The following is a 25,282-nucleotide window of genomic DNA, read 5'->3' as shown; positions in this document are numbered from 1 at the left end:
CCCTGCTTTTACTCAAGAAAATAAGATTCTTCATATTTTTAAGCTCCCCAGTAATGAAAGTGTTTCATTAAATTTAACTGTTTTTACAATTCACAATATTATTTTGATTCGTAGTTCATCTTGTGAAATATGTATGTGGCAAAGTTTGCGGCCCGTCGGGTCTTCAGATTTATGCTTGCGGCCCTCGTGGTAATTTGAGTTGTGCAGGCCTGGTCTAGGGCTTTAGTCTGTCTTTAGATCTGTTCTCAAAAGCTTGTTAATGGTTAGTGCTATACTCATTGGGTATGAATAATCTATTTCTTAACTTTCTTACATTGGAATAATCTGTTCTGACAAAGCCTCATTTCAATGTAAGTGGATTGGTATATTCTTGCTTTGTATTGTGCTTGGTTGCCTGTATTCATTATTCATCTTTATTGTTTGTCAGGTCACTTTGTCTTACTGATATCTGGATTAAATCACTCTGGGAGAAATCTATTCGTTTCATTTCGGGATATTAGTTAAAGAGACATAGTAGGCAAGGGTGATTTGTCAATGGGCAGAAATCCAAACTAATCCCATTGATCGTTTGGATGGTCTCCTTCGTAGAGGGTTAATTGACCACTAATAGACAGTAGGTGATGTAGAATATATTATCACATCCACTATTCGAAATGTTTCATATGCAGAGACCTAGTGAGTTGCCTTAACAATAATACGTTAGGAATATGGATCAATTTCTTATTCTATAGCCACAAAATGCCCCCACAGCAGTGAACTATTGGGTTTGTCATAAGAACGGCATGACAAGTATATTTATATCCCAATTATGTTCTGTCATAAGCACAGTAGGTAAGGAATTAGGATAGGGTTGGTAACTTGATATACATATACATCCAATACTTTACACATAGCCAACTCATATACACCAATGTGATATACATATTAGATATGTACCGATGTATCGGTATCGGGAATCGGTATCGGCAATATCGGCCATTTTTTCGGTATCGGCCATGTATCGGTATCGGTTGAATTAAGGCCGATATTTCCGATATATTTATCTTTTTGATATGGTCCAGAATGTTTTAAAAGATAAGTTGGAATACTACTTTTTAATTTATTTTTTGTCTGGAGAGATCGTGCGCTATGAGACATACATGTCCCAACCCCCGCGAAAGAATAAGATTCAGGTGTTTTTAGCTATTTATCAGCCAAACTAGTTCAACTAATTTGGCTATTTTTGCTGTCAATTTTTTATATTGACATTTTTAATATTACATAGTAATTATGAAGAAATATATCAACACAGCACATAACAAAAAGCAACTAGGCGCCCAGTTTTAAATCATACAGTGGAATTGGGGACCTTCCTTATTAACGGCACAAGGACTTTTGGCACGGCTATAAATGCTGACTGTTTGTCGTCAAGTACGAGTGTCATTTAGTCCGTCGACATCGATAAACTAAATTTCGAAATTCAAAATTTATGATAGCAATTGTAAAATATTTTATATTATAAAATAGTAAAGTAAAAAAACATCCTCGACGGTTATAGGTAGGCCTTCTTTTTGTCGGTGCTGTTTGATATTCTTTCAATTTGGCTTTGACTTATTGCGTCGACGATTACGATTAGCCACGAAAAAAAATATTATTAAAATGCTTTTAATTTGAACGTAGGACGGCGGCGCTAGAATGTGTGGGTGATATTCGATATTCTTTTAAACTCGAATAACGATAATCGAAGGTCGCGATATTCATATCAAGTTCAAATTGGACATCCCGGCTTATGAGTTTCAATTGAACACCGAGATTACTAGCCTTACTGTACAATGTATCTTAATCAGTTGAAGCAAACACCAAACATCAATTTCATATTATGTGATATATCTTTTTTTTCGATCTGAAATAATGTGTACCATGAACAACGCTCAAAGACCATTGTTTTAACCCGTCTGCCCTACACAGCACACCTAATTAAGTAATAATTACATAGTATCGGTATCGGAATATCGGTAATATCGGCCTTTTTGTAGTATCGGCGTATCGGTATCGGTATCGGCGTTTTTAGCTGGTATCGGATCGGTATCGGTATCGGCGACAAAAGTGGTATCGGTATATCTCTAATACATATGCATCCAACATAATATACATATACAGCCATTCACGTGATGTACACCAATGTGATATACATATACAGCCAACATAATATACATATACAGCCATTCACGTGATGTACACCAATGTGATATACATATACAGCCAATACTATACATATAGCCAACCCACATACACCAATGTGATATACATATACATCCAACATACTATACATATATACAGCCATTCACGTGATGTACACCAATATGATATTCATGTACATCCAACATAATATACATATACAGCCATTCACGTGATGTACACCAATGTTATATACATATACAGCCAACCCAATACTCACATACAGCCAACTTAATGTACGTATTCAGTCAATCGATTTTATATGTATATGTATTCGATATTTGAGCGTTACATCTTGTTTTATTAGCGAATATTCGCTAAGCAGTGGTTCTTAAACGGTGGGGCGCGCCCCACAAGGAGGGCGTAGACAATTTTTTTTTGGGGGGGGGGGCGTGAAGCTAATTGAAAATTAAAATATTTGTCAGATTTGATCTTGCCCGCCTTATATTTACATTTCTCTATTGTTCAAATTGCTTTTTTATGTATACGTATTTTCAATGTGTTCATTGAATGAAACATACACTCGCCTTACCATCTGTTATTTGTAGCTTATTGTTAGCTAGTTATTGAGGCGGAGCGCGAGACTTGACAAATTCGAAAAAGGGTTTGAGAACCACTGCACTAGAGTGTTACAGAGAATCGGAGTTTGATATGTTTTCATTGCAGTAGATTCGAATATTTTTGAGTCGATATTTTGGATTTTTTTATGATGATGACAAAGTCAAAAGTTTTTCCAAAAACTAAATAAAAGTTAAGTTGATCAAGCTTTTCAACAGTCGGGACTTGTAATCAAAATTTTCAAAAACCGGTGTCTGATCTATTTTTTCCAACCGGGTCGTTTTTCCCCAATTTCTTGCCCTGATTGTGTTCTTAACTTCTTTCGTTGGTAATCTCGAAGTATGTGAAATAAGATGGCGGACAATTCAGAATACGCCTATGTTTCTTCTAATCGCCAAAATATAAAAAGCAATTTCCATACTGAACTTCACAATATTTATATTCACATGTTTATATTCAAAGAGCAAAATAAACAGAAACGAAAAAAAGTAAAGAACGGTCATGATATATACCAGTTTTAATTATAGTTGAAACTTTTCATATAGCTATAGACAGCAAGAAAATGTAAAATAGCGAACATTTGTGTATACTTATTATATGAATGGTGAGAATACTGCTCACATTATATTTATTGCTACTATCGCATAAAGCAGTCAAAAAGGCGCCCCAGAAGTGTGTGTATATTCACTTAGCTAAAACAGACAGTTGCTGAACTCGTAATATGACTAAAATAAGGAAAACCGGAATAAAACTATGGCCTAACTCTAACCTGGTACACACACTACGGCAGTACCAAATGAACCATCAAAAATTCTAGATCAGAGTTTACGTGTTAAACCCGACGATTAGACAATAGACTTTTATCAATTCCACGGGTATGGTACTTTTAGCTTAGCCCTTCGACTCTCTACACTTTTAGTGCCAAGTCTTGAAAAAATATTTACGGAAAACACGGCAAAAGACAAAATAGATATTACGGGTGAAAGTAAATGAGCTACATTACATTTCATGACTATTGTCTCGCAAATACCGGCATGACAAATTCATAAAATATGATACCCAATATTTAATCCCTATAGTCAATAAAAATGTGACACATTGAAAAATACAGATACACAATGAAATTTGCTTTTGACACAAAATTGGATTTTAATCATATAACCATGTGTCTCAATGTATCAAAACATCTTTCTCATCTACATTCCAAATTGGCACAGTGCATATGGGTATTTCCAATTCCCTGGGAGGTTTACCATTCCGCTGTAGATGCTTTCAGGATCTTTATCAATGTAGAGATACATTTTTGTATAAGTCGCAAAACTTGCAGGGTAAACCCAATTCCAGAGCACAAATTTCGCTTCTTTGCCGTTCGTATACTTGGCTTTGTAGCTCTAAATAAAGAAGAAAAATAGGTAAATATTTTATATTACCACTGGTGTAATCATAGTCAATTTCAACTTCTCAGTCCGGGTCAGGAAAAAAGACTTCGACTTAAAATGTATTCAAGCATTTTTATTTAAAAAGACTTTATCATCAAAATCTGAAATTAAGATTTCGACTCCAACCCCCTGAAGATTGATAATACGACCCCGCTCCAACCAGACGGAAGTGAAAACATGCCAACTTGGACTCCAGCTCTCGACTCAGACTCTAATTTTTTAGTCTTGTCCATGGGAAACGTCCTATGGAACGGTATAAGATGGAACCGCAAACATTCGTTTTTCCCTTGAGACATTACCCATTTCAAAGCAACTTGATTACGTCAGAGCTAACTTCAGTCTTTATACTTTTTTGCTATTTAAGTGTTTTTTGCTCTCCTTTTTTATTTATACACTTGTATCTATCATATTTATTCTGTGGTGGGACACCACAGAGTTTTCCGAGGTAATGAGGTTCTACCTATGTCGAGCTTAACATGCACATACCTATGACGAGTGTTACATGCACATATAAGAACAAAAAGCAGGGGTGTAGCCAGAATATTTCAAAGAGGGGGTGGGGGATTCTGAAATTGCTATTTGCCGAGTTTGATCGAAACAGCCAGCGGGTCCGGCCGGAAAACGTGTGTGTTTCATGAGTCTGGAGGTTCTAAAAAGCGTTTTGAGCTACAAAAAAATTGTATGATACAGAAGGAAGCTTTTAAGTTTCTTACATTTCAAAAGGGGGAGGGGAGTTCCGACTATTCTTGATGTATGTCCCATATTTAAACCTCATTTTAATTTAAAATTCAACAAATGTTTCTCTTTCATCTCAATTGCTGTCTTAACCATATTATCAAATTCTTTACACTATGTTTCAAATCAGTCGTTCGCGAAAACGATTTTTCCGCATAAGTGAAAAAAACTTCGACCCTTTTTACAACTATTACATCAGTGGTTCCCAATCTTCCATAGATCTTGACCCCTTCCAGGCGGTTTTCATGGTGTTATTTTTATCGGTATAATCCAAATCCCATTCTATTAAAACATTTCATGCTAAAAAAACTGAAAACTACCTCTGGAACAACCTTATCAAGTAATGAAATTAGAAAAAACGGTAAGTTTTCTTGTAAAATGGAAAGTAAAATCTGTTTTGCATTGTGGCCCCAACTGCTCTGGAACTTCTGAGGAGCCGCGGGCTGGCGGGCGAGATCCTATTACATATTATCCATGTTCAACGCTTAGATTTAAAGTAAGAAATACTCACAATAGGATTGTATGTCATTCCAATCCAAACTCCCGATTCGATGTCATTGTCGATGAAATATTTCTTCAGCTTCTCATAATGCTCTTGGTCGTAAACATTTGCTAAATCACCTCCGTGCATTCTAAGTAAGAGAATTTATTACATTGGAATGAATAAATCATTAAGGTTATAGTCATAGTCAAGTTTATTTTTTCTGCCCAGTAAAAAATAACATACGAGATTGACAAAATTAAACACACATTTTTACTGGGGAATGGAAATCGCGGGGGACCAGAATTGGTTATCTAGCAGCGACACCCAATACACCAAGAGTATATATGCAGCAACACGGCACTTTTGTTTGTTTTATCTAATACACTGTTATTGCAATGTTAATTGGTCACTGATTAATAATTTATAGAAAAATAGCAGAATCTATTCCACAAGCATAAAAAGGTTCGTCATGAAACTTATATTACGTAGAACGAGACTCTAATCTAGCGGGAAGGAATTCCTCACCAGCGAGGAATTTTACTTTTTTTTAATTTCCCTGTGGTATTTAATGATATATTTGTGTTGTTTAGCGATAGTAAGGCATATTGCACAAAAAATGGAAAAATAGTGTTTATAGCAGTGATTCTTAACCGCGGCTCTAAGATCCGCATGCGGCTCTCAACTATTCTTCTTGCGGTTCTCATCATTATTTCAAAATTAATCATTTTCATTAAAAAGAATTCAATGACTTGAAATTGAAAGATTGAAGCGCAGTTGTTAAATTTATGTCATCATAACTGTTAGGTCGTTTTACGTGAAATTTTTATCATGATGTCATAGTGTTTTCCCCACTTCGTTCAAATACACTGATTTTTTGCGTAGTTTTTTATGCGGCTCTTTACAACATTAGGATTTGAAATTTGGCTCTGACACTAAAAAAGATTGAAAACCACTTGTTTATAGTTTGAACATAGACAGGGGATGAAATATATCGAATGCGGTTGAGAACCACTTGTCTAATATTGGAAATCACTGGTTCAATATCTTGTCCACAATTGCGTCATAATGTAAACTTACTTGCAATTCTCCCGAGCAAGGTCGTAGGTCAATTCGTCGCTTCCATCGCCAAGTACACTGAAGCAAATATCACCGTGCTCAATTACACAAAGACCTCGCGCTGAAAGTTAAAAAAAACTTTGCTAAATTTTTATTTATCATAAAAAAAACTAGGCTGTGGGGTCAGAGTTTGACATGTTGTCATTGGAGTCATAATTTGGGTTATCCGGATTTGGGAATTGAAGTCGGAATTTCAGACTATTGAACGACGGATAATTGAAGTCCAAATTTGCTACAGAACGTGAAAAACGCAAAGTTTGCTTAGTCTCACAGTCTATTAACGAAGATTTCAAACGCTAAAGTATATATAATGCCGGGGATTCATGGCAGGTTTTGAGTTCCGCATCAGGGCGCACCTGGTGATCTTGCAGTCAAGTAAATATAAATATAAAAGTTATTATTCATAGTAGATTGAAAATTTACATTCAATTCTCTCTCTCTTGACTTCAGGGTCCGTGGTTTGGTGTGTGAGATTTGCTGAAAATATACAAAAATAGTCCGTAAAAATTATGGTTTGACCTGAGTAGATACGCTGATCAATTATTGTGGAAATTTGGGAATCAAATTTCTTAGCAATACAAGATAATCTAGAATTGATACATGGCTTGCATGTAGAGATCATCGAGCCTTACTCTGTGATGTGTTTGGAAAATAGCATACGCTTTATTTTAAATGTCTTGAATAGATGAAAATAAATCGTATGTGCGATGGTTTGATATTTAGAGCATTGAAATTAACTTACTATTTCACCCCCATGCGCGCCACCTCACCAAGGTACAGTAAGTATATGGTAGGCAATACCGAACAAGAAAGATTGTTTCAGAAAATACAAGTTTTCTGGATATCAGTTGTGTATATGTAGTCTTGTTTTCAGTGAAAGCGTGCAAACTCGTGTAAGAGCTGGATTTTCAGAGCACTTGACCACATATTTTGATCGTTGATTTTCCTACTCAAGTTTCTCTTGCATATTTACAGTTATTTGAATTTCATCCAGTCACACGAATACAATTTAGACATAAACAATAACAAGAGCGATCACCCGTAACTAGGGCTGGAAATGTTTAACCGGTTAATCGATTTTGGATGGCAAACGGTTACGCGTAAAATGACATCTCAGGTACAGGCATCTCAGGTCGCAAAGTTATCCCCTGTGGCGTCAAACGTCACGCTGCGGTTAACCGGTTAATTTTACTCGGTTAACGGTTAAAGTGTTTTACCTGAAATTCTCAGCCCAACCTACCCGTGACACTTTAAAGGTAAACGTGTACAGTTTAAGTGAGACGGGACATAAAATCATGGTGCAGTTATTTATGAATATGTGTTCTATAGTAGCTGTTATGTGATATACAAATTGCCAAACCTTGAACCCTCCCACATCAACCTTTTAGACATCGCAGTTGAGACAGGCCTAACCCAACCATCTCTCATATTTTCTAAATTTATCATAATAACTATGATCTAACGTAAGTTTATCATATATACTTGCTATTTCGTGAAAAGAGATTATGCTATTCCCATTTGTTTTATATTAGTTGATTATATTTGTTGATTGTTATACAAAGCATGAGACGCTGAAAAGGTTAAGAGACGATATCTGTTTGCATACAACAGTATTTTGAATAAATGCGACAAAGAAATTACCACTAATCCTACTGTTTTCAGCCATGGATTAGCTTTCTGTGGGATCAACTACTTATCTTTCCTCTATGTCATTGCTCTTACCGCTTGTGCTAAGTATTTGCGCTTGCTGGTATTGGTAAACAAATCGTAACTCAGACTTAATTCTGTGGTATTTATAAGTAAATAATCGCCGAAACGTGTAGGAAATATCTCAACATTAACATTTTTGGTGAAAAATGACGCTGGTAAGAGATTATCTGAATATTTTTATACCATTTGGTCGAATTCATAAGAATAATAATAGAATTAAAAATGTTGTTAAAGCGATCTAATAGCTTATGCTTGCTTGATTGTTACCACTAATTGCATTGACGTCTTTGTGGAGACATTTTTGAGGATGTCTAAGGCAAAGCTATCGAGTTTCGACCGCGTTTGGTTAGTACGTTCGCAATTTTTCAGACAGTTGAATGTTTTCCAGATGTCGAAGATCTGTATTGATTTTTGTAGATTGTATTGGCTGGCATTTTTAATCGTCTCGTGTAGGAAAAATGAATATGTATATACTACCGCTTAATGCTAGGAGTTACAAGCACATTCTTTTTGTACAGACGTCTTTAAGGGAATGAAGTGTTTCCTCAACAAAAAGATTACTAAGTAATCTATTATATGTATTTGCCAAGACTAATCCAATTAAAAGTTGATTTCAACGCACATACACTTCCCGACAACAGTTTTGCAGTTATGCAGTGTCGGGGATACTTGAGTCCATGATTCGACTCAAACTCAAACTCAACTAATTGCCAGAGAGAGTTGACTTCTGTGTGACACGAACTTTAAATTCAGCCGGGACTCGAGACCCGCATGACCCGTGACCCGGCTTGACTCGTAACTTAGGGCTTGGATATTTGTACTGAAAACAGTTCTGAGCATCGTTGTTTCAAATGCAAAAAAAACACCCTTTTATAGTGTTTGTTCATGAAATTCCAGTTCTCAATATATCCCAACCAGCTTTTTTTTTTAATTTTAATCAGTGCTTATCAAGTTTTTTACTTCATATAATACATCTGTATATACACGTGACCGACGCGAAATTGTACGAAACACATTGAAGTTCTTACCTAATTTAATGAACACCCCGTATTTCAGATTGTATCGAAATATCATTGTCAATTTCATCCCTTATCAGATAAATTTTATGTTATAAAATTACTATAATGGGAATGAACCGATGTGACCTATTTCGTAATTTAAATACCAGATGACAATTTAATACGCCCCAATTGTTTGAGGACAAATTAACTTTTATTTTAATTTTATTTTATTTGCGCGTATTTTATATACTTTAGCATTAGATTAGACAAACAAAATTCAATTTTTGCTTATGACACTTACATTCACACGTTCTCTGTTCTCTGAGAATTTTTATATTTTATTTGCGATTCACATAGACATTTGATGTTTTTGCAATAAAAAAAATGATATTGGTAAATAAAAGAAAGTAAAAAACAGTCCTGATCTATTTTGTAGGTCGATTTTCAAGCGTTTCACTGAGGCTATGTGCATGAGCACAAGCCACCAGTAATTTTGAAAAAATTGGATACAATTTGTTACATTTCTAGGTGAGGTGATGGCCATGGGCATAAATTATTCGCCATGGCGATCTCAGTCGTACAGACGGATAGGCCTTGCTATCCAAACGACCGGAAAGGCCTCGTGCCAGTCTAGACCGTTCAATATTTTTTACCGTCGGCCGAATTTTTCAATTGTCAAATTTACAGAAAACTGTTACTTTTAACACAGGCTAATTTTTTTGGAAGGGTCAATTTTACATACTAATTTCTTGTTTTCCGCGAGACGAGATAAAAGGCATAGGTGTTCCTATGCAAAAAAAAAGAGAAACGCTGCTCTAACCGTTCAGCCAAGCGCGTCTGATAGCGATACGATTACAGTGGTCGGTTCAATATTAGGATGTAAACTCTCCATTATTTATCTTTCTTCTGTCACCTGTACAATTTGTTCCATTTAAGATGATATTTAACAAATATTTGCTTTACCACAAATATGATCATCGAAAAAAATTATGAAATTATGATTAAATTATGAAAGACTCTTATATAAATTATCAAATTATTTCTCACCTTTTAATTCTTGGTTCTCTTTTTCCAATTCTTCCTGCTTAATATATAGTTCAGCTTGTTTTTCTGTTAATGTAAAAAGAATACAAAATCAAAAATTGACGAAGTAGCTGGCTAATTTTATTTTAACATACAGGGAGTACTTCGAAGGTATATTAACAGTTGTTAATAATTAATGTTTATAGAATAATTGTATATTAAATGATTCATAACTTAGTTTACGATAAATTTAAATAAGGATTGTATACGCGATTACTTTGATTTAAAAACGACTTTGATCAAACAAACTATTTTCAATTTGAGACAATCTTTCTAATGACGAAAAATTGGAGAGGTGTTTTGGTTCAGATTATCGCAACAACTTATTTCTTCATGTGCACGATTAGATTATTGAACATGGTAGCAGTACTTAAATATATAGGCACGAAAGTAGTGCAGCAGCACCAGTACCTTAAGGCAGGGCTACTCAACTGGCGGACCGCGGTCCAAATCCGGACCTTTCGGGTATTCGATTCGGACCGCGCCTAATTCTTTATTTTGAATCATTCGCCCCACTTTTGGAGTTTCCTTTTCTAAAATCACTTTTATAGATTTAAATATTTATGAAAAGATCTATAACGCCATAATAAACAATCTTAATTAGCTAATAATCATCAGTCGGTCGAGGAAGTCCGTGTTTAAGGATGCCGAAATATAATTTCTGGAAAGACCGGACCCAAATATTTTTGAAGTTTTGTGAGTGGATCTTTAGTAAAAATAGTTGAGTAGCCCTGCCTTAAGGGAGTAAAGGATCACCATGTTGGCTGTACATATGTCAAAGGAATCGTAAGCAGGAGCGTGTCTAGAGGTGGGCCATAGAAACAGCCGCCTAATTCGTTGCTTTGTTCGATGATTTGAATAAAAATATATCAAACATTTCACTCTCACGTGATCTTTAATTTAATTACTCACATGTTTAATAAAATCTATAATTTGTTAATCTCCCAAATTATTTTGAAGTTAGGTATAACTCGACCCGGGCATTAGAAACTTATCCAGGGAGGCAAAAAAGATTGACATGCGCTTGCTCGTGGAACATTTATTAAAGAATAGAATTAATAACCATTCAATGACTTTTCCCTAAATTACTAAAAATATAAAATATATTGGCTCCCTGAATACGGAAATCACCTCAACAAAAAAACGACTAATACATTCATACCCCCCGTACGTTTGAAGACCACTTGGTCACACCAGTTGGTCGACCAACCCGATAAGAATAATATTCGTCAGCTGTGCGATAGCATCCCACAGTCCCGATTACTCATTTCTAAACCTACCATTGTGATACTGGTGTTTGCATTCTTGATATCTAGCAGGTTTGTGGCAGCAATCATCATTAAATACGCTTATCTGTAACGAAGCGGGCCACTAATAGTCTACATCCGGAATACGGTACTCTCGAACAATGTGAACCAAGATGGCAGACACCGGAAGGTAGTATGTGTACCAGGTTAGGGTCAGGCCATAATTTTATTTCATTTTTTTTTATTTTAGTTCTTTCACGAGTTCTGGGACTAGCCAAGTGACTCCCGTAGTATTTGTACCTGCAATTATGGCCTAACCCTAACCTGATACACGATGTCCGCCATCTTGGTTCACATTCTACGAGAGTACCCGAAATCCTATGTAAAAACTGGAAACTTTCACATAATTTTACTAAATTAGAACTTGAACAATGCTTACTTCTTAGTTCCTCATTTTCATTTTCCAATCTCATCTGTCTGTTGATCAGTCTCGTTTGTTCTTTCAGTAATTGCTGTTGTTGGCCTAGAATAATAAGGATATAAATAAGATAAAACATGATGAGATACTGGTATAGTATCCGTCACAATTATATCAGATACAAAAATGTTCATATTCGTTGTTCATATGCAAACACTGGCAAATACATACGAGTATGTGGGGAGATTTTTCATGTTATATTCAGTCTTATCGAAGATATAAGAGAAGAGGGATAGCCTGAATTTTCCTTGAAAAGAAACATTGCATCAAGGCTGTTTAAACATAATAATAGCTGCAACTTAGTTAAAAGTTTCGGAATTTTTCTGAACATCAACACACCTTTCTATCAAACACATATATTCAAATCTTTTTTACATCGAACCTAAGCCTGAATATTTTATTCGGAAGCGCCGACCATACTTGGAAATTTTAATGAATGTCCATACATCCATAATTCCATAAGAAAAATATCTAAGCATGCATCATTCAACTCAGAGCGCACTGGCCGCAAAGTTTCCTATATTGCAAAATCAAATCTGTACGAATTGAAACGTGGCATTTACCACTAAGCTGTTCAATTCTATATTGCATTTCCTTCTTGATCGCATCCAACTTGCTCTCTACTCTTGGGTCGATCTTTTCGGGAACTGTTTCAACTGTTGTGGGAGCTGAAGATGTGGTCGCTAGTTGATACAAATAAGATCGAAATTTGATAAAAGTAGCAAAATTAGCAAAATTATTAGATAATTGCTGTAATTGAGAGCACTCTAATTGTGAACAAAATCTTAAGAAATCAACGGCATAGCCAGAAAAGTACGGGATGGTCGATTTATAAGCTATATAAATTTATATATTTATAACAGGTTTCTTCTGCTTGCTTATAAGTCATATATATGATAACACCGGTAACAACAATTAGTTCGTCCTCCAGCCTATTAAGGACTTATATCTGACAACATATTTGATATAGTGTAACTGTAGAGGCTTCAAACGTTCAAATGTTCGTTCAAACGTGTTTCATATCTGGGATCTTTTGTACGAAGTCTCAGCCAGATTAAAAAAAACATCCCCGCTATGTTTTAAAATAACGAATTAGTAATTACCCAGTTAGAGTTGAGAATGATTCAAAAATTTCAATTCCCAGTCCAATCTGCATCTCTAACCCTAACTAGTTAATTACCAACTTTCTTATTTGAGCGTTGGTGGAGCGTTTACTTTTGGCGGGAATTTTTGTACAAACAATCCCGAATTTGTCACCCGTTGTTCTTAATTTACCAGAACAATTCAGAACACTTTTAATTGTAAGATTTAGGTCACTGCAACCTGTGCATAGAGTATATGTTTAGACCACCTCTGTCTGTAGCCTATTGACGGCTTATACCAAACAATGGCTCATTAGATTAGTTGATCTACCATTTGTTATAATTGTATTCACAAGTGACAATGTTAACTTACGTCCAAATCCTCTTGCTTCAATTGCTTTTTGACGTCCTAAAAAGAGATTATTCATGATTTATAAGCAGAAAATTGAACAATTTCGAAAAATAGAATTTTTCTTTTAATTTTTACATATTTGTCTGTATGTCTAAGGCAGTGGTTCCTAGACCAAGGCTAACAGATGTGATGATTTTTAGACCAGGGCCCCGACCGCGGACCGAAGGCCAGTTACGACCCGCATAACGATTAAATATGGCCCACCGAACTAATTTAACACGTTATGTTTTTACCTTTTCGTGTTTCGTGTCTGTTCAAGTCTTCCTTGCAAATTGTCATTTTTATAAGCATAGGAAGTATACTATTTAAAATTTCTCCTATGATCACGTTTTCTGATATAGTTCATATCATTCCATGTATGACAAACCGCAAAGCTTCCCAAGCTTTTAATATCAGGTTTTAATCTATATCTACAAACAGTTTTTGACGTTTGACTCATTTTCTATTTAGCATGAGCGTTACGACCAATCAATTCCATAAAACCGTTGTGTTTCGTCAACAATCTCGCTCTCAAATCTGGCAACTTGAAAATGATGTAATGCCACTCACACACACACAGGGTTTACATTGATTGTATGAAACGAAGCACGTACACAGATCGCGTTGTAGGAAGTGGGTTCTTATTGCCAACAAAGGCCTTACTCATTAAGTTGTGTTTGAAGCTACCGAAATTTATCTGATCATCTGATGGCAATTGAAAACTGTCCATAGCAATCATGGATTAATTAACAGTATAAGGCTGGTTTGTGTTGTAGAAACGATCTGTCAATGAAACGACGAAAGTATTATGAATACAAATTGCGTCTTAGAAAATATACACACATACACGCACGCATATTCATAAAGCTGCGTCTGATAAGCGATATTAAATAAATCACTGATAGCTTGCAATCAACGGATGTCAAACTCAAATATAATTTAAATAAACATAAAAAGACGCTATTCAGTAACGATATGTTTTTCCTAAACTGCGTATTAGTAAGTAAGGTCACATCGAAAACAAGGAAGTATTTATTGCATTACGTTTGATAAGATTTGCTAGGGAAATTCTCCTAAAGTTTGCAATCAAAAATGTCTAACCCAATCGTTATTTAATAAACACTACAGTGAAAAACTAACGACGCCCACATAAAAACGATTCTAAACGAATCTTAAACTGCGCATTATGGAATCAAATCGCATCTTAAACAAGGATGTATGCATTGATTTACATCTAATAAATGATGACTGAAAAAATCACCTTTGAGATGAAATTAACGGTTGCATATCATTACTAACATTTATTAAACAGACAAAAGTATGATACATTATAAATGATATCCCGCCTCAAGCACGCATTCACAAACAACCACGTACAAAAATGGGCGCTCCAGAAGTATGTGTACCAATATGGAGGTAGCTAATTTTGTTCGCCCATTTTACATCAAGGTGTGTAAAAGGACTGGGACCTATGGACAGAGAGACCTCCAGAAATATGTGCACCAAGATGGCGCACAACCTGAACATAGTACGTGTACCAAGGTTAGGGTTCAGGTTGTGCGCCATCTTGATGCACATACTTCGGGAGTGTCGGGCATGGGGTATATTAACTTAGATAACACAGACATTCGACGAACTAAACTAAAATAAGGAAAATCGGAATAAAATTATGGCCTAACCCTAATACATAATGGTACACATACTACGAAAGTACTCAAACATATATATTCATTGAAGTACGTTGACTGGTGCTAAATGTAATTATCTATAGCTAGTCATTAACGACTGCCAAACCCAATCATAATTTTATAAGCAGTAGAATATTCATAACACCCACACACAAATGATTAAAAACTATCAATCATTTGGGTTAAATGAAACGATCGTGTTTTAGCATATGTCGTCGGATCAGTCAGTAGTTTATTTTGACACATGACGAACACACACATTGTACAAACAGAATTGAAAAAAAATAAAATAAAATGGATTCATTGTGAAGGAAGACTCGATAAACCAGTAATAGTAATCGACCTGCGTCACCTACGACGAAGTCACTTAAAAGAGGGACTTCGTATGTACATGTCGTATTTGTAGCATCATTTACTTGTATTTGTGCGCAAAATATAAATTCAAAAATATGCGATTTGCGCGTATCACTATAGCTAATAATCTATGAACAACTTACTAATAAATAGTTCAGACTCATACGAACGGGGAAGGAGAGATTTAAAATAAGTAAAGGTCGGATTTGCGATTATATTGTAGGAATTAAAACTAATGAATTACTCCAAAGGGAAAGAAATGTCCAATATCTAGATAAAATGACTGGTGTTGATCGAAAGATTTGAAAGCGTTCAAAAAAATAAGAAATTGATAATGGAAAATAGAAATGAGAGTAAAGGGAAGAACAACTGACAAGAGTCGGAAATTGACTATTGCACGTGTTTGTGTTTTTACTTCTTCACAAAATATGTATCGACTACTTTTGTCTACAACAAATTTTTAAAAAAATCCTCAATTCAGTGTGGTCCAAGGTTGCGAGATTGAAGGGCCGCAAAGCATATTGCGGAGACCTTGCGGGCCGCAGTCGGGAAAACTCAATAGTGATCAAAATAATGCGAGTTCAGTTACTTTAAATGTATTAAAGAATGAGATTTTACCGTTCTGACTGGCCTATTGTTATGTTGCATAGGTGGCGGTGCCCGCGTGTCCGGGTTTATACCACCCTGATCTAAATATTAGTTTTATTTAAAATATATTGCCTACTTTTCAGTTGTGAATTTTCTTTCTCCAGTTTGCTTTGCCTCGACATCAATCTGTTCTGTTGTTCAACGAGACGAGTCTGCTGGCTAGACAACTTCTTTTGTTGCTCTGAAACGAAATGTTGTAATCAGTATTGGTGAGGCAAGCAATAGTGATGGTTTTTAGACCAGGGGCCTAAAATTTTGCACATCTTGACTGGCGGGCCATGTAAGTGGGACGTAAAGAGTTACATTTTATGAACAGAATTTTATTTACAGTGGTACAAAAGAAAAAGTGGAAAACAATAAGCCTCGAGCCAAAACTAAATTTAATCACAACCTCAACAAATTCCTTGAGCTATTTTTTAGCTGAAAACATCGAAATTCGGTTGTGGCAGCATCAGGCGGGCCAGATTGAATTAACTAACGGACCGATACGCTGTAAATTTGCTTTTCTTGCTATTTACAGCGTATAAAATAGTTCTTAATTATTATTCAGTATCTATCGCGGATTATATCGTAATCCTGGCGTCGTTGATAATAATATAATTCAGTTTAGGTTGACGGTATTAATTTATAAGCAAAAATAAAATGGATTTTGACTTTAACTTTGCCCATGTCGTAGCTAGAGTGATTGACTCAACTCGAGTCACCGATGATCAAAGCATCAAAATGACTCGAATCATATAACTTAAATGACTCGAGCCCTTTCCTCTCAAAATAAATCCAGTGGGACTTGAATTAGTGAGTGACTCGACTTTGGACCTTTGACTGAAAACTTAGATGACCCATGACTCGACTCACAAATCAAATCCTGAATCAAAGTAACACGAGTCTTCAAAATCAAATGACTCATAATCATCATCAATTAATCGCAAATAAACCTAACATGGACCTACTAAAACTATCAGAAAACCTACTATAACAGTCCAAGATCGTCAAAAAACATACTAAAACGTGCGATAATCTACTAAAACTATTAAAAAAAATTCCAACTAACCTACAATAACAGTCAAGGATTGTCAAAAAAATGACTTGCGAGAACTTGCGATTGGTATTTAGGGTGTTTTACCCATTTATAAAACGATCTAAGTGACTCGAGGTATCTGGATATAACGATTTGGACCCACCATTACCTAACAACCAATAAAAAATAACAATGACTCAACCCAAGAATCGGATGACATTTGACTCGTCTTGACTCGCAACTTGGGGTTTAGTGATTTCTGTCGAAAGTAACATACCTGTCAAAACCTTTATTTTCTTTTCCAAATTTTTAACCATCTTTCGCACTTCCTCGTCATCTCCGTTTACTGGTGCAATAGCTAAAAGTAAGGATAACGTCATAAATATGGTTCTAGAAAATTGTGTATTGAACGAAAAATCCCTTCTAATTGTTTACTTCCTGCTTTGGATCCCTATGTGATTGTTGCCACAAGGGCTTATATACCGTCGTAGTTTACAGATCTCATAGAGCATTAGACATATCTATTGACATGTGTAATTTTTCTAATTTTTATACGTCGTTTTACCTCGAACAAGGCTTTCCATTTAATCTATAAGACTTATTTGGAAATATCATGAAAAAGCTTCCATTTTTGGAAGAACAAAGATCTATTTATTCATAGGCGAAGCCAGGGGAGAAGGGGGGTTGCGGGGCCATGCAAAAAAAATCGTTGGTTGGTATCAGTAATTCTTTCATCAAATGAACCAACCGAGCGAGATAGATAAAAATGCGCGCTTGTATACCTTGGATAACTTTGACAGCTAAAAAAGTCTGTAAAGAGATGGCTTATTACTTATAGCAGGGGTCTCAAACTCGTGGCCCGTGGGCCAATTGCGGCCCGCGAGATGATAGTTTGTGGCCCCCGCCTTGGTATTAAAGTTTAATGTTAGTGCAGCCCGCAAGTCACTTAGCTCAGTTGGCATGATTATTGCTTTTAATATAACAGCGTTTACCAAACTGTGTTCCGCGGAAAACTAATGTTCCGCGAGCATCTCCCGATTGTTGCGTGGAAAAGGAATCAAAATTGCATCTAAATTGGTCGCCATGGCGATCTGAGAATCATGAAATTGTTGCCCAACTGACCGTTTAAAATTGCTTCACTGTCGGCCTATATTGGACTAACTAAGTTAGGGTAGTGGCATTCTCGTTAACCGTCGGTTTAGCTTTTTGACTGTTAACTTTTGACTTTGTTAAATTCAAACAAGTAAATTTGAAGAATAAATGCAAAAGGTCGTCCGTTCTTCTCCATCTCTACCTCGTTTTACTTTGAAATGCTGAAAGTTTGTCGCGCATTTGCAACTCGCCACGGCGAAACCATTGGGAACCGCTACATTGCACCGTTTTTCTTTATCAATATAACCCTTTCATATTTGGTGTTTCGCATGGAGATATAAAAACTGTGGCCGAAAAAGGGAAACTCTCACTTAGGGCAAAACAAAATATTTTATCATCTATCCGCTGAAAGGAATATGCGGTGCGGTAACCTAACAGTATCATACCTGTAGGCCTGATATTCGATCGCGGGACCGCCTGAAACAATTTAAAAACAGTGTTCCATAATTTTTGACGTCACAATCACTAACGCTTAGATTGATCTTGATACATTGTAACCATGTTTCCCATGTGGCGAAACATCACTGTCCATCGGCTAAATGCTTGATTGAAACATCAGCGCAACAGTTATTACAAGATAGAATTTTATAATATTGCACATCCCTAAACGTGTCGTTGGAAGTGAAGTCTCAGTAAACAGAAAGGTTGGTGATGAGCACAGACAATTTCAAAAAACTGGGAAATGCAATATTTCTTTGTTGAGCGTAGGAGCATCCTGACTTGTTTTATCTGCACAATTAAAGTTTCAGTGCACAAGGAATACAATTTAAACGAGTTGCTCAGCTTTTATTGTGGAAAACCTGATGCGGCCCGGACTCATTTGAGACTTTGCCCCAGCGGCCCCCAAGTAAATTGAGTTTGAGACCCCTGACTTATAGTATGTTGAAAGGTATTTGTCTGTTTGTTTGTTTGTTTGTTAGTTTGTTACATGCACGCAATATCTCACAAAAGCGAGATTCGGTGTCACTATGAAGTAAGAGCGCTGTTTAGGGGGATCCCCTAACCTCCGATCGATAAGTCTTCGGTCTCCGACCGATATTCTCATTAAGATATTGTTAGATATCATTGTCTGCGTCGTATTACGTCATTATACAAAAAAAGTGGACCCCCACCCCAAGAAAACCCTTGTTTCCAATTCCAATTATTTCCGACCTGGCACTTGTTGCTCAATTTATTAAGGAGTGGAAGTGTAAACTGTAAGTCTATGGCGAATAGGTAAGTCAGTGGCGAATAAGTAAGTCGATGGCGAATAATTAAATCATAAGTAAGTCGGTGGCGATTTGGTAAGTTTAAAAAACGTATGTAAGTTTAGGAAATCTTAACAACCGCTAGTTCTCACTTTTCAATCTTTCATTTTCCTCCTCCAAATCCTTTTGTCTTTCGAGCAAGTCTGATTGCTGAGCTGTAAATAAAAAATGTAGCGGAGTTAGGTGATGCAAAATATGATTTTTTTTGCGGTATTTGTAACTGTCCATATTCACAGAGAATGAGAATCAAGTTTGTTTCACTATATGTCGGCACCACTGTTAAAAACGGCCCAAATAACTTATTCTCAACTTTTCAATTTCAACAAATTTTTTGAGCTACTTTTAAATAAATATCAAAATTTTGTTTTTGTTTGGTTGTGGTAGCATCAGTCGGGCCAGATTGAATTACCCAATAGGTCGTCCATGTTAGCTATAATGCAATGAAAAACAAAAGCCATTGCAGCATTTATCCATTATCGGTTTAAATTGAATGAGAAATGCATCAACTCGAAACACTTTTATATGATTTTTAACAAATTTAATGATTGCTCTCTTTTTCACTTACATTTTAATTTTCTGTTTTCGAATTCGAGTTTTTGTTGTTGCTTCAGTAGATCGTGCTGTTGGGCAATCAATTCCGCTTGGTGATCTGAAAAATAATTTAATACAAATTGAGAAAGTGGTTCCATTACATTTTCAGTCACGTACATTTGCACCCGTAATTTGAACTCACAAAAATTGCACCTGCATACTATGGCACCTATGGAAAACTTTTTTACGGACATTTGAACCAATACTAATATCCTTACCCATGGATTTTAGCACCCGCATATAGATTGAACCCGCGGATATGCCGGTGCAAATGTAGGGGTTCAAATTACGTGGGTGCAAATGGACGGTCACCTAGAAAAGGGTCGCTTGTCTATTACACCTGATAACAACTACCACACTTCGATTGGAAAAGAAGTTTGACTCCGATTCTTTAATCGCAGGAATTCTGCTATGATAATTCATTTTTAGAAATTTTGCTTTTGACTGTAGCTTTTTTGAATGTTTGAAAACAGATATCACGACCCCTGAATCTGAGAAGTATATAGACTTCAACGACTTCAGAATAGAGAAAGTTTATATATATAAGACTGTTATATCAACGCTGAACTTTGTCCTAATAAAAACTCACCGTTCAGTCCTTTCATTTTATTCTGCATTTCATCCCAAAGCTCTTCAAATTCGTCATCAATAAAATTGCTGGTTGTCATCCCCTTAACAAAAAATTGTTACAGACTGAAATTTTTTGAAAACGAAATGGAACTATGGATTATTTTTCTAAATTGTTATCTTTGTTGTTGTTGTTATTGTAAAGGACCCTTTTATACATAGGCTTATGTCAAGTATATCTGGACCCTTAATTATTTAAAAATCATCCCGGCATGTTAGGGCAGATTTTTTGGTACTCCCGTAGTGTGTGAACCAGGTTATGGTTAAGCCATAATTTTATTCCGATTTTATCTATTTTAGTTCTATTACAAGTTCAGCGTCAGTGTTGGCCAAATGAATATACCCCCTGTTCATAGGTTCCAGTCCTTTTACACAACTTGATGTGAAGTAGGCGAACAAAATTTGCTACCTCCATATTGGTACACACATTTCCGGAGCGCCGATAATTTATTAATTTTCGTTTTCCGATTTTTTAGTTTCCAAGTTTCCAAATTTTAATTTTCTCTCGCAACTAATATACCCAATCGATTTAAATATTTCAGTGCTGCGAAATAGTAAAAAGCCCTATCATTTTTTTTATTAAAATAAACCACACGTAATTTTGTATTGCTCGACAATGCTGATATTTGAGTTTTGTATTCATTATACCATCGGTTGACATAAAGCAAATCCAATATTACTTCACAAAACGAAACGCCCCTACTTGTTATTTGAACTACTTTGTAGTTTAAAATGATGCGAATTGGAGACAGAATATCTACACTCTTATGTAAGCACAACTGGTTAAAAGCATCACGTTTGTTGTTATTATAAACAAAATAAATCACGCAAATTTGCTGTATAATTAGGTTCATACATACGAATTTAAAAATTCGGCATTGTAAGCAATAATATGAAGCAGTTACAACCATCCAGGGCCGGGCAGCACGTTTTTTTTTTTTGGGGGGGGGGATCCAAGATGTAAGGTTTGTGTTTTTCTTTTGCATGTAAGTTTGTTGCTTGGTTTGACGATTTAATTCCCAATTCAGACATTTCACTTTTACTTGACTTTTAACTTATTTATTCTCATGTATAACAACATCTATAATTTGTGTATCACACAAATTATTTTTGAAGTGAGGTATAAGGGGAACATTTATCAGAAACTCGCCTTGGATGAGAGAAAAGTTCGCACGTTCCTGGTTACAACGAACTTACATGTTTTATATATGCAACAAGGACTGCTTTGCAAGTGTACTATATTCATTGACATTGCAGTAACTTTTAAACGCTTTTTTGTTTACCTCTTGTTGTCAAAATTGCGGATTAATTCCTCGAAAAATATGTTTATCAACTATTTCGCCAGTTTTCGCGATTTGTTTTTTACATTTTGCTAAGTTGAAACATGTTTTGACTTCACTTATTTGTTTGTATTCCTAGTTGTTTTGTATCATCAAAAGCCATCACAAACTACACACCATATTTTAGAAAAAAAAGGAAATATTTGTATTTATGCTTGGACTGGAAAGATTATAGAACAACTGATAGAATATTTATTAATACTATTATACATTCCATTTCATGAAATTATATTCAACTCGTGGGTTTTAAATATCTTGCTCTTGTTCCAGAATTAATTCCGCGGGGAGCGCCAAGAGGAGCGTGGACAATATTTGAGGCGGCATAAAGCTAATCATTAATAAAATATTTGTTAGATTTGATCTTTCCCGCCTTATTTTGGATATTAACATTTCTTTATTGTTTAGAGATTGCAGAGAGCTCTTGTGCTTGTGTTTTTGATATCTGTTCCATCCACGTATTTTTAACGTGTTTTTAGAATGAAACATACCTTTGCCCAACCATTTGTTATTTGTAGTTTATTGTCAGCTAGTTATTTTTTGGTGGGGCGCGAGACTTGACAAATTCTAAAAAGCTGGCGCGGCTTAAAAAGTTCAGAACCACTGCTTTAGTGACTTTTCCCATCTTTAAGTTCCGGAAATTTGATGTCGCTTGTCCTATTAAGTTCCGAATGATAATTATTTCAACAACAGAAATAATTTAGCAAAACTATTCATATGTGCACTTCGAAACGAATCATGATGGAATTAAGAAAGTGTGATGCAATACGCCTGCCCCGTGTTGCAAGTAAACAAACAATGACGTGCCGTTACGTAACGTCTAGCTAAAGCTCGTATCAAATATGTCGCAATTATTAAACCACGACCATTCACACCTTTTGCTTCGGAAAAGACCATATACAACCAGCCATTGGTATTTATCTGATTTTGAAATATTCACAGATCGATATTGCCTACTAGACCAAACGGCCCACAGGGCAAAAAATGTGTTTTTTATTTTATTTAATCTGGTACGTGGAGGTAATTCCAAGACTATACCTGAGTCCAATTTATGGTCTATCCCTATGACGTTACAATGCCATAACAGCTATAGCTTGTGCAAAGCGAACAACACATGTCATGAAATCAATTCCCAATAGTTTTCTGCCTGCAACTAGAGAGCCTATGTTAAATACAGGTGCGGCCACCAGGTGGTATTTGTATTTGGCCCTCCTACATTCCTGTATTAGATCATACCCAGATTTGATTAATTTATTGAATTTAGAATTTTCCAAAAGAATCATCAGGAAAGTGACAATCTGGTTCGAGTTCGATCGCTCAAATCATTCCCTTGTACTTGTTTATACTTACTTGATCAGATTTTGCGCCGCTTGGATCTCTAAATTCGCAAGGTAACTCGCACTTGTCTTTTCTGGCGCATGTTTTATCCATGAAGCAGACAAGTCTTGTTTTTGACTTCGACTTTTCCTCTGTCTGTTCTTTGAGTGCTATGTCTTGTCCTACTACCACGGACAGACCAACACACAGACAAATAAATACACTTTGAAAATTCATTTTGTGTACCATTTTGTGTAAGTCTATATTATTTTTCAACTGAAAACCAAACATAATATCGCATGAGAATTATATAGAGATGAGCCAACCTTGACTTTAAAACTTGGAAGCTACAAAAGTCAGGGAAGGAAAACTAAAAATAAAACGCCTAAACTTGTCGAGATGATCTTCATATACTGCCAAATTTACTTTAAAGGTGCGTAGCAAGGAATTTAGAAAGGGTGGAAAGGTTTTCTGAAATTTATAACTTCCAAGTTAGACCGTACCTGCTAGCGGGCCAGGCCGGAGGTTTGAGTCTCGAAGGTCTAAATAGCTACAAAAATGTATCGTACAGAAAAATTCATATTTTTTCACAATTCAAAATCGAGGTTCCGACCCCATATCCCCCCGAATTGGCTACGACCTTGATACTTGACATAATCTATACAAAACCTTGTAACCGAAATTTATTCAACCTCTAATGGATTATCTAGTGATACGAACAACTCTAACTCAGGCTTATAAAGAGTTTGACCAGAATGTGTGTATAAATAGGAATTACGATAATACTACAAATAACTGAACAATATTGGTATAATTACACATAATATTAAGTAATATTCCCGACGCTGCTCGGTAACCATTACTGATTTATCGCGTCTCCCTTCACACTGAAATGCATTTTTTCATTTTTCCTGATTATGTTTGTACAAAGTGTACTTTCGGAATATGACTACTTCGGAAAATAGCTACCGACCCATATTTCAGTGAACAAAATCCGTATTGCCGCACTTTCCGTTTCAATGTATTGTAAACAAGCGATTTATGGTTAAAAATATCCATTACTTCATCGCTTCGAGGCAAATTGAATGTTTATAGAACATTCTAGTGAAAATTTGTGGCTTCATGACATCTATGTGAATTGTATATGACCTTGTATTGTTTTAAGAGAAGAGATAACGCGTTAATATTGCTAAATGGGCGTTTAAAGTTGTATTTCAAGTTTGATACCATCGATTATACTCCCTAATTATACTTTCTCTCGCAGAATTAATGTTAAAAGTTGTATGTTGAGTTAGGGTTTTTAAATAAATGAATGTTCGAGATGGGCATGTTTTGAGATTGCGTTTACCGACCAATTCGATAAGATGGGTACAAAAAAGTATTTGATTAATTAGTAACTAAAGTTATTAATTAACAAATATTAGTCTAGCTTTTTGTATTTCAATCATACTTTTTTTAGCATTGAGAAGGAATATTATCCGTACCATATATAGTTTCTACAGGTTTATTGACTGAAGTAAAATCTTTAATAAAACCTGATTTAATTAACCATTGTTTCCCAAGCTTTTCGATAAGTTCGACCCTTTGCCTAGCTTTGAACTATTATTTCTCCCTCGCCATGCATAAAAACTGTTTCCATTTGTTATTCAATCTATAGGGTGTCCATAAAGTCTTAAAAAAATTGAAAATTGCGAAGAGAATTCATCTTTACAATATATATATATATATATATATATTGTTTTGGCCCTCACAGATGTATTAA

General features: G+C 35.6%; 1 protein-coding gene across 1 annotated transcript; it reads right to left on the bottom strand.

Moving 5' to 3' along the window:
• Window positions 1-3,193: 3,193 nt before the first annotated feature.
• On the bottom strand, window positions 3,194-23,798 carry LOC120342085 (uncharacterized). Its single transcript, XM_078111006.1, has 14 exons — window positions 23,554-23,798; window positions 20,829-20,910; window positions 20,214-20,297; window positions 19,741-19,803; window positions 17,527-17,607; window positions 16,308-16,412; window positions 13,524-13,559; window positions 12,632-12,751; window positions 12,030-12,113; window positions 10,308-10,370; window positions 6,973-7,026; window positions 6,511-6,610; window positions 5,461-5,581; window positions 3,194-4,166 (listed from the first exon to the last, which is right to left on the bottom strand). The coding sequence occupies exons 1-14, from the start codon at window positions 23,767-23,769 to the stop codon at window positions 3,972-3,974; spliced, it is 1,404 nt and encodes a 467-aa protein (XP_077967132.1). The 5' UTR covers window positions 23,770-23,798; the 3' UTR covers window positions 3,194-3,971.
• Between the last annotated feature and the right edge of the window lie 1,484 nt (window positions 23,799-25,282).

This window comes from Styela clava, chromosome 3 (assembly GCF_964204865.1).
Source record: "Styela clava chromosome 3, kaStyClav1.hap1.2, whole genome shotgun sequence".
NCBI lineage: Eukaryota > Metazoa > Chordata > Ascidiacea > Stolidobranchia > Styelidae > Styela > Styela clava.
The sequence above is the reverse complement of the archived record's forward strand: the minus strand, read 5'-3'. Positions and strand labels throughout refer to the sequence as shown.

Coding starts and splice junctions, on each gene's coding strand:
- LOC120342085 (XM_078111006.1), bottom strand. CDS start 23,769: ATGGTACACAAAATGAATTTTCAAAGTGTATTTATTTGTCTGTGTGTT. Junction 20,911..23,553: donor GCGGCGCAAAATCTGATCAA/GTAAGTATAAAC, acceptor TTTTTTGTTAAG/GGGATGACAACCAGCAATTT. Junction 5,582..6,510: donor CTTGCTCGGGAGAATTGCAA/GTAAGTTTACAT, acceptor TCTCTTACTTAG/AATGCACGGAGGTGATTTAG.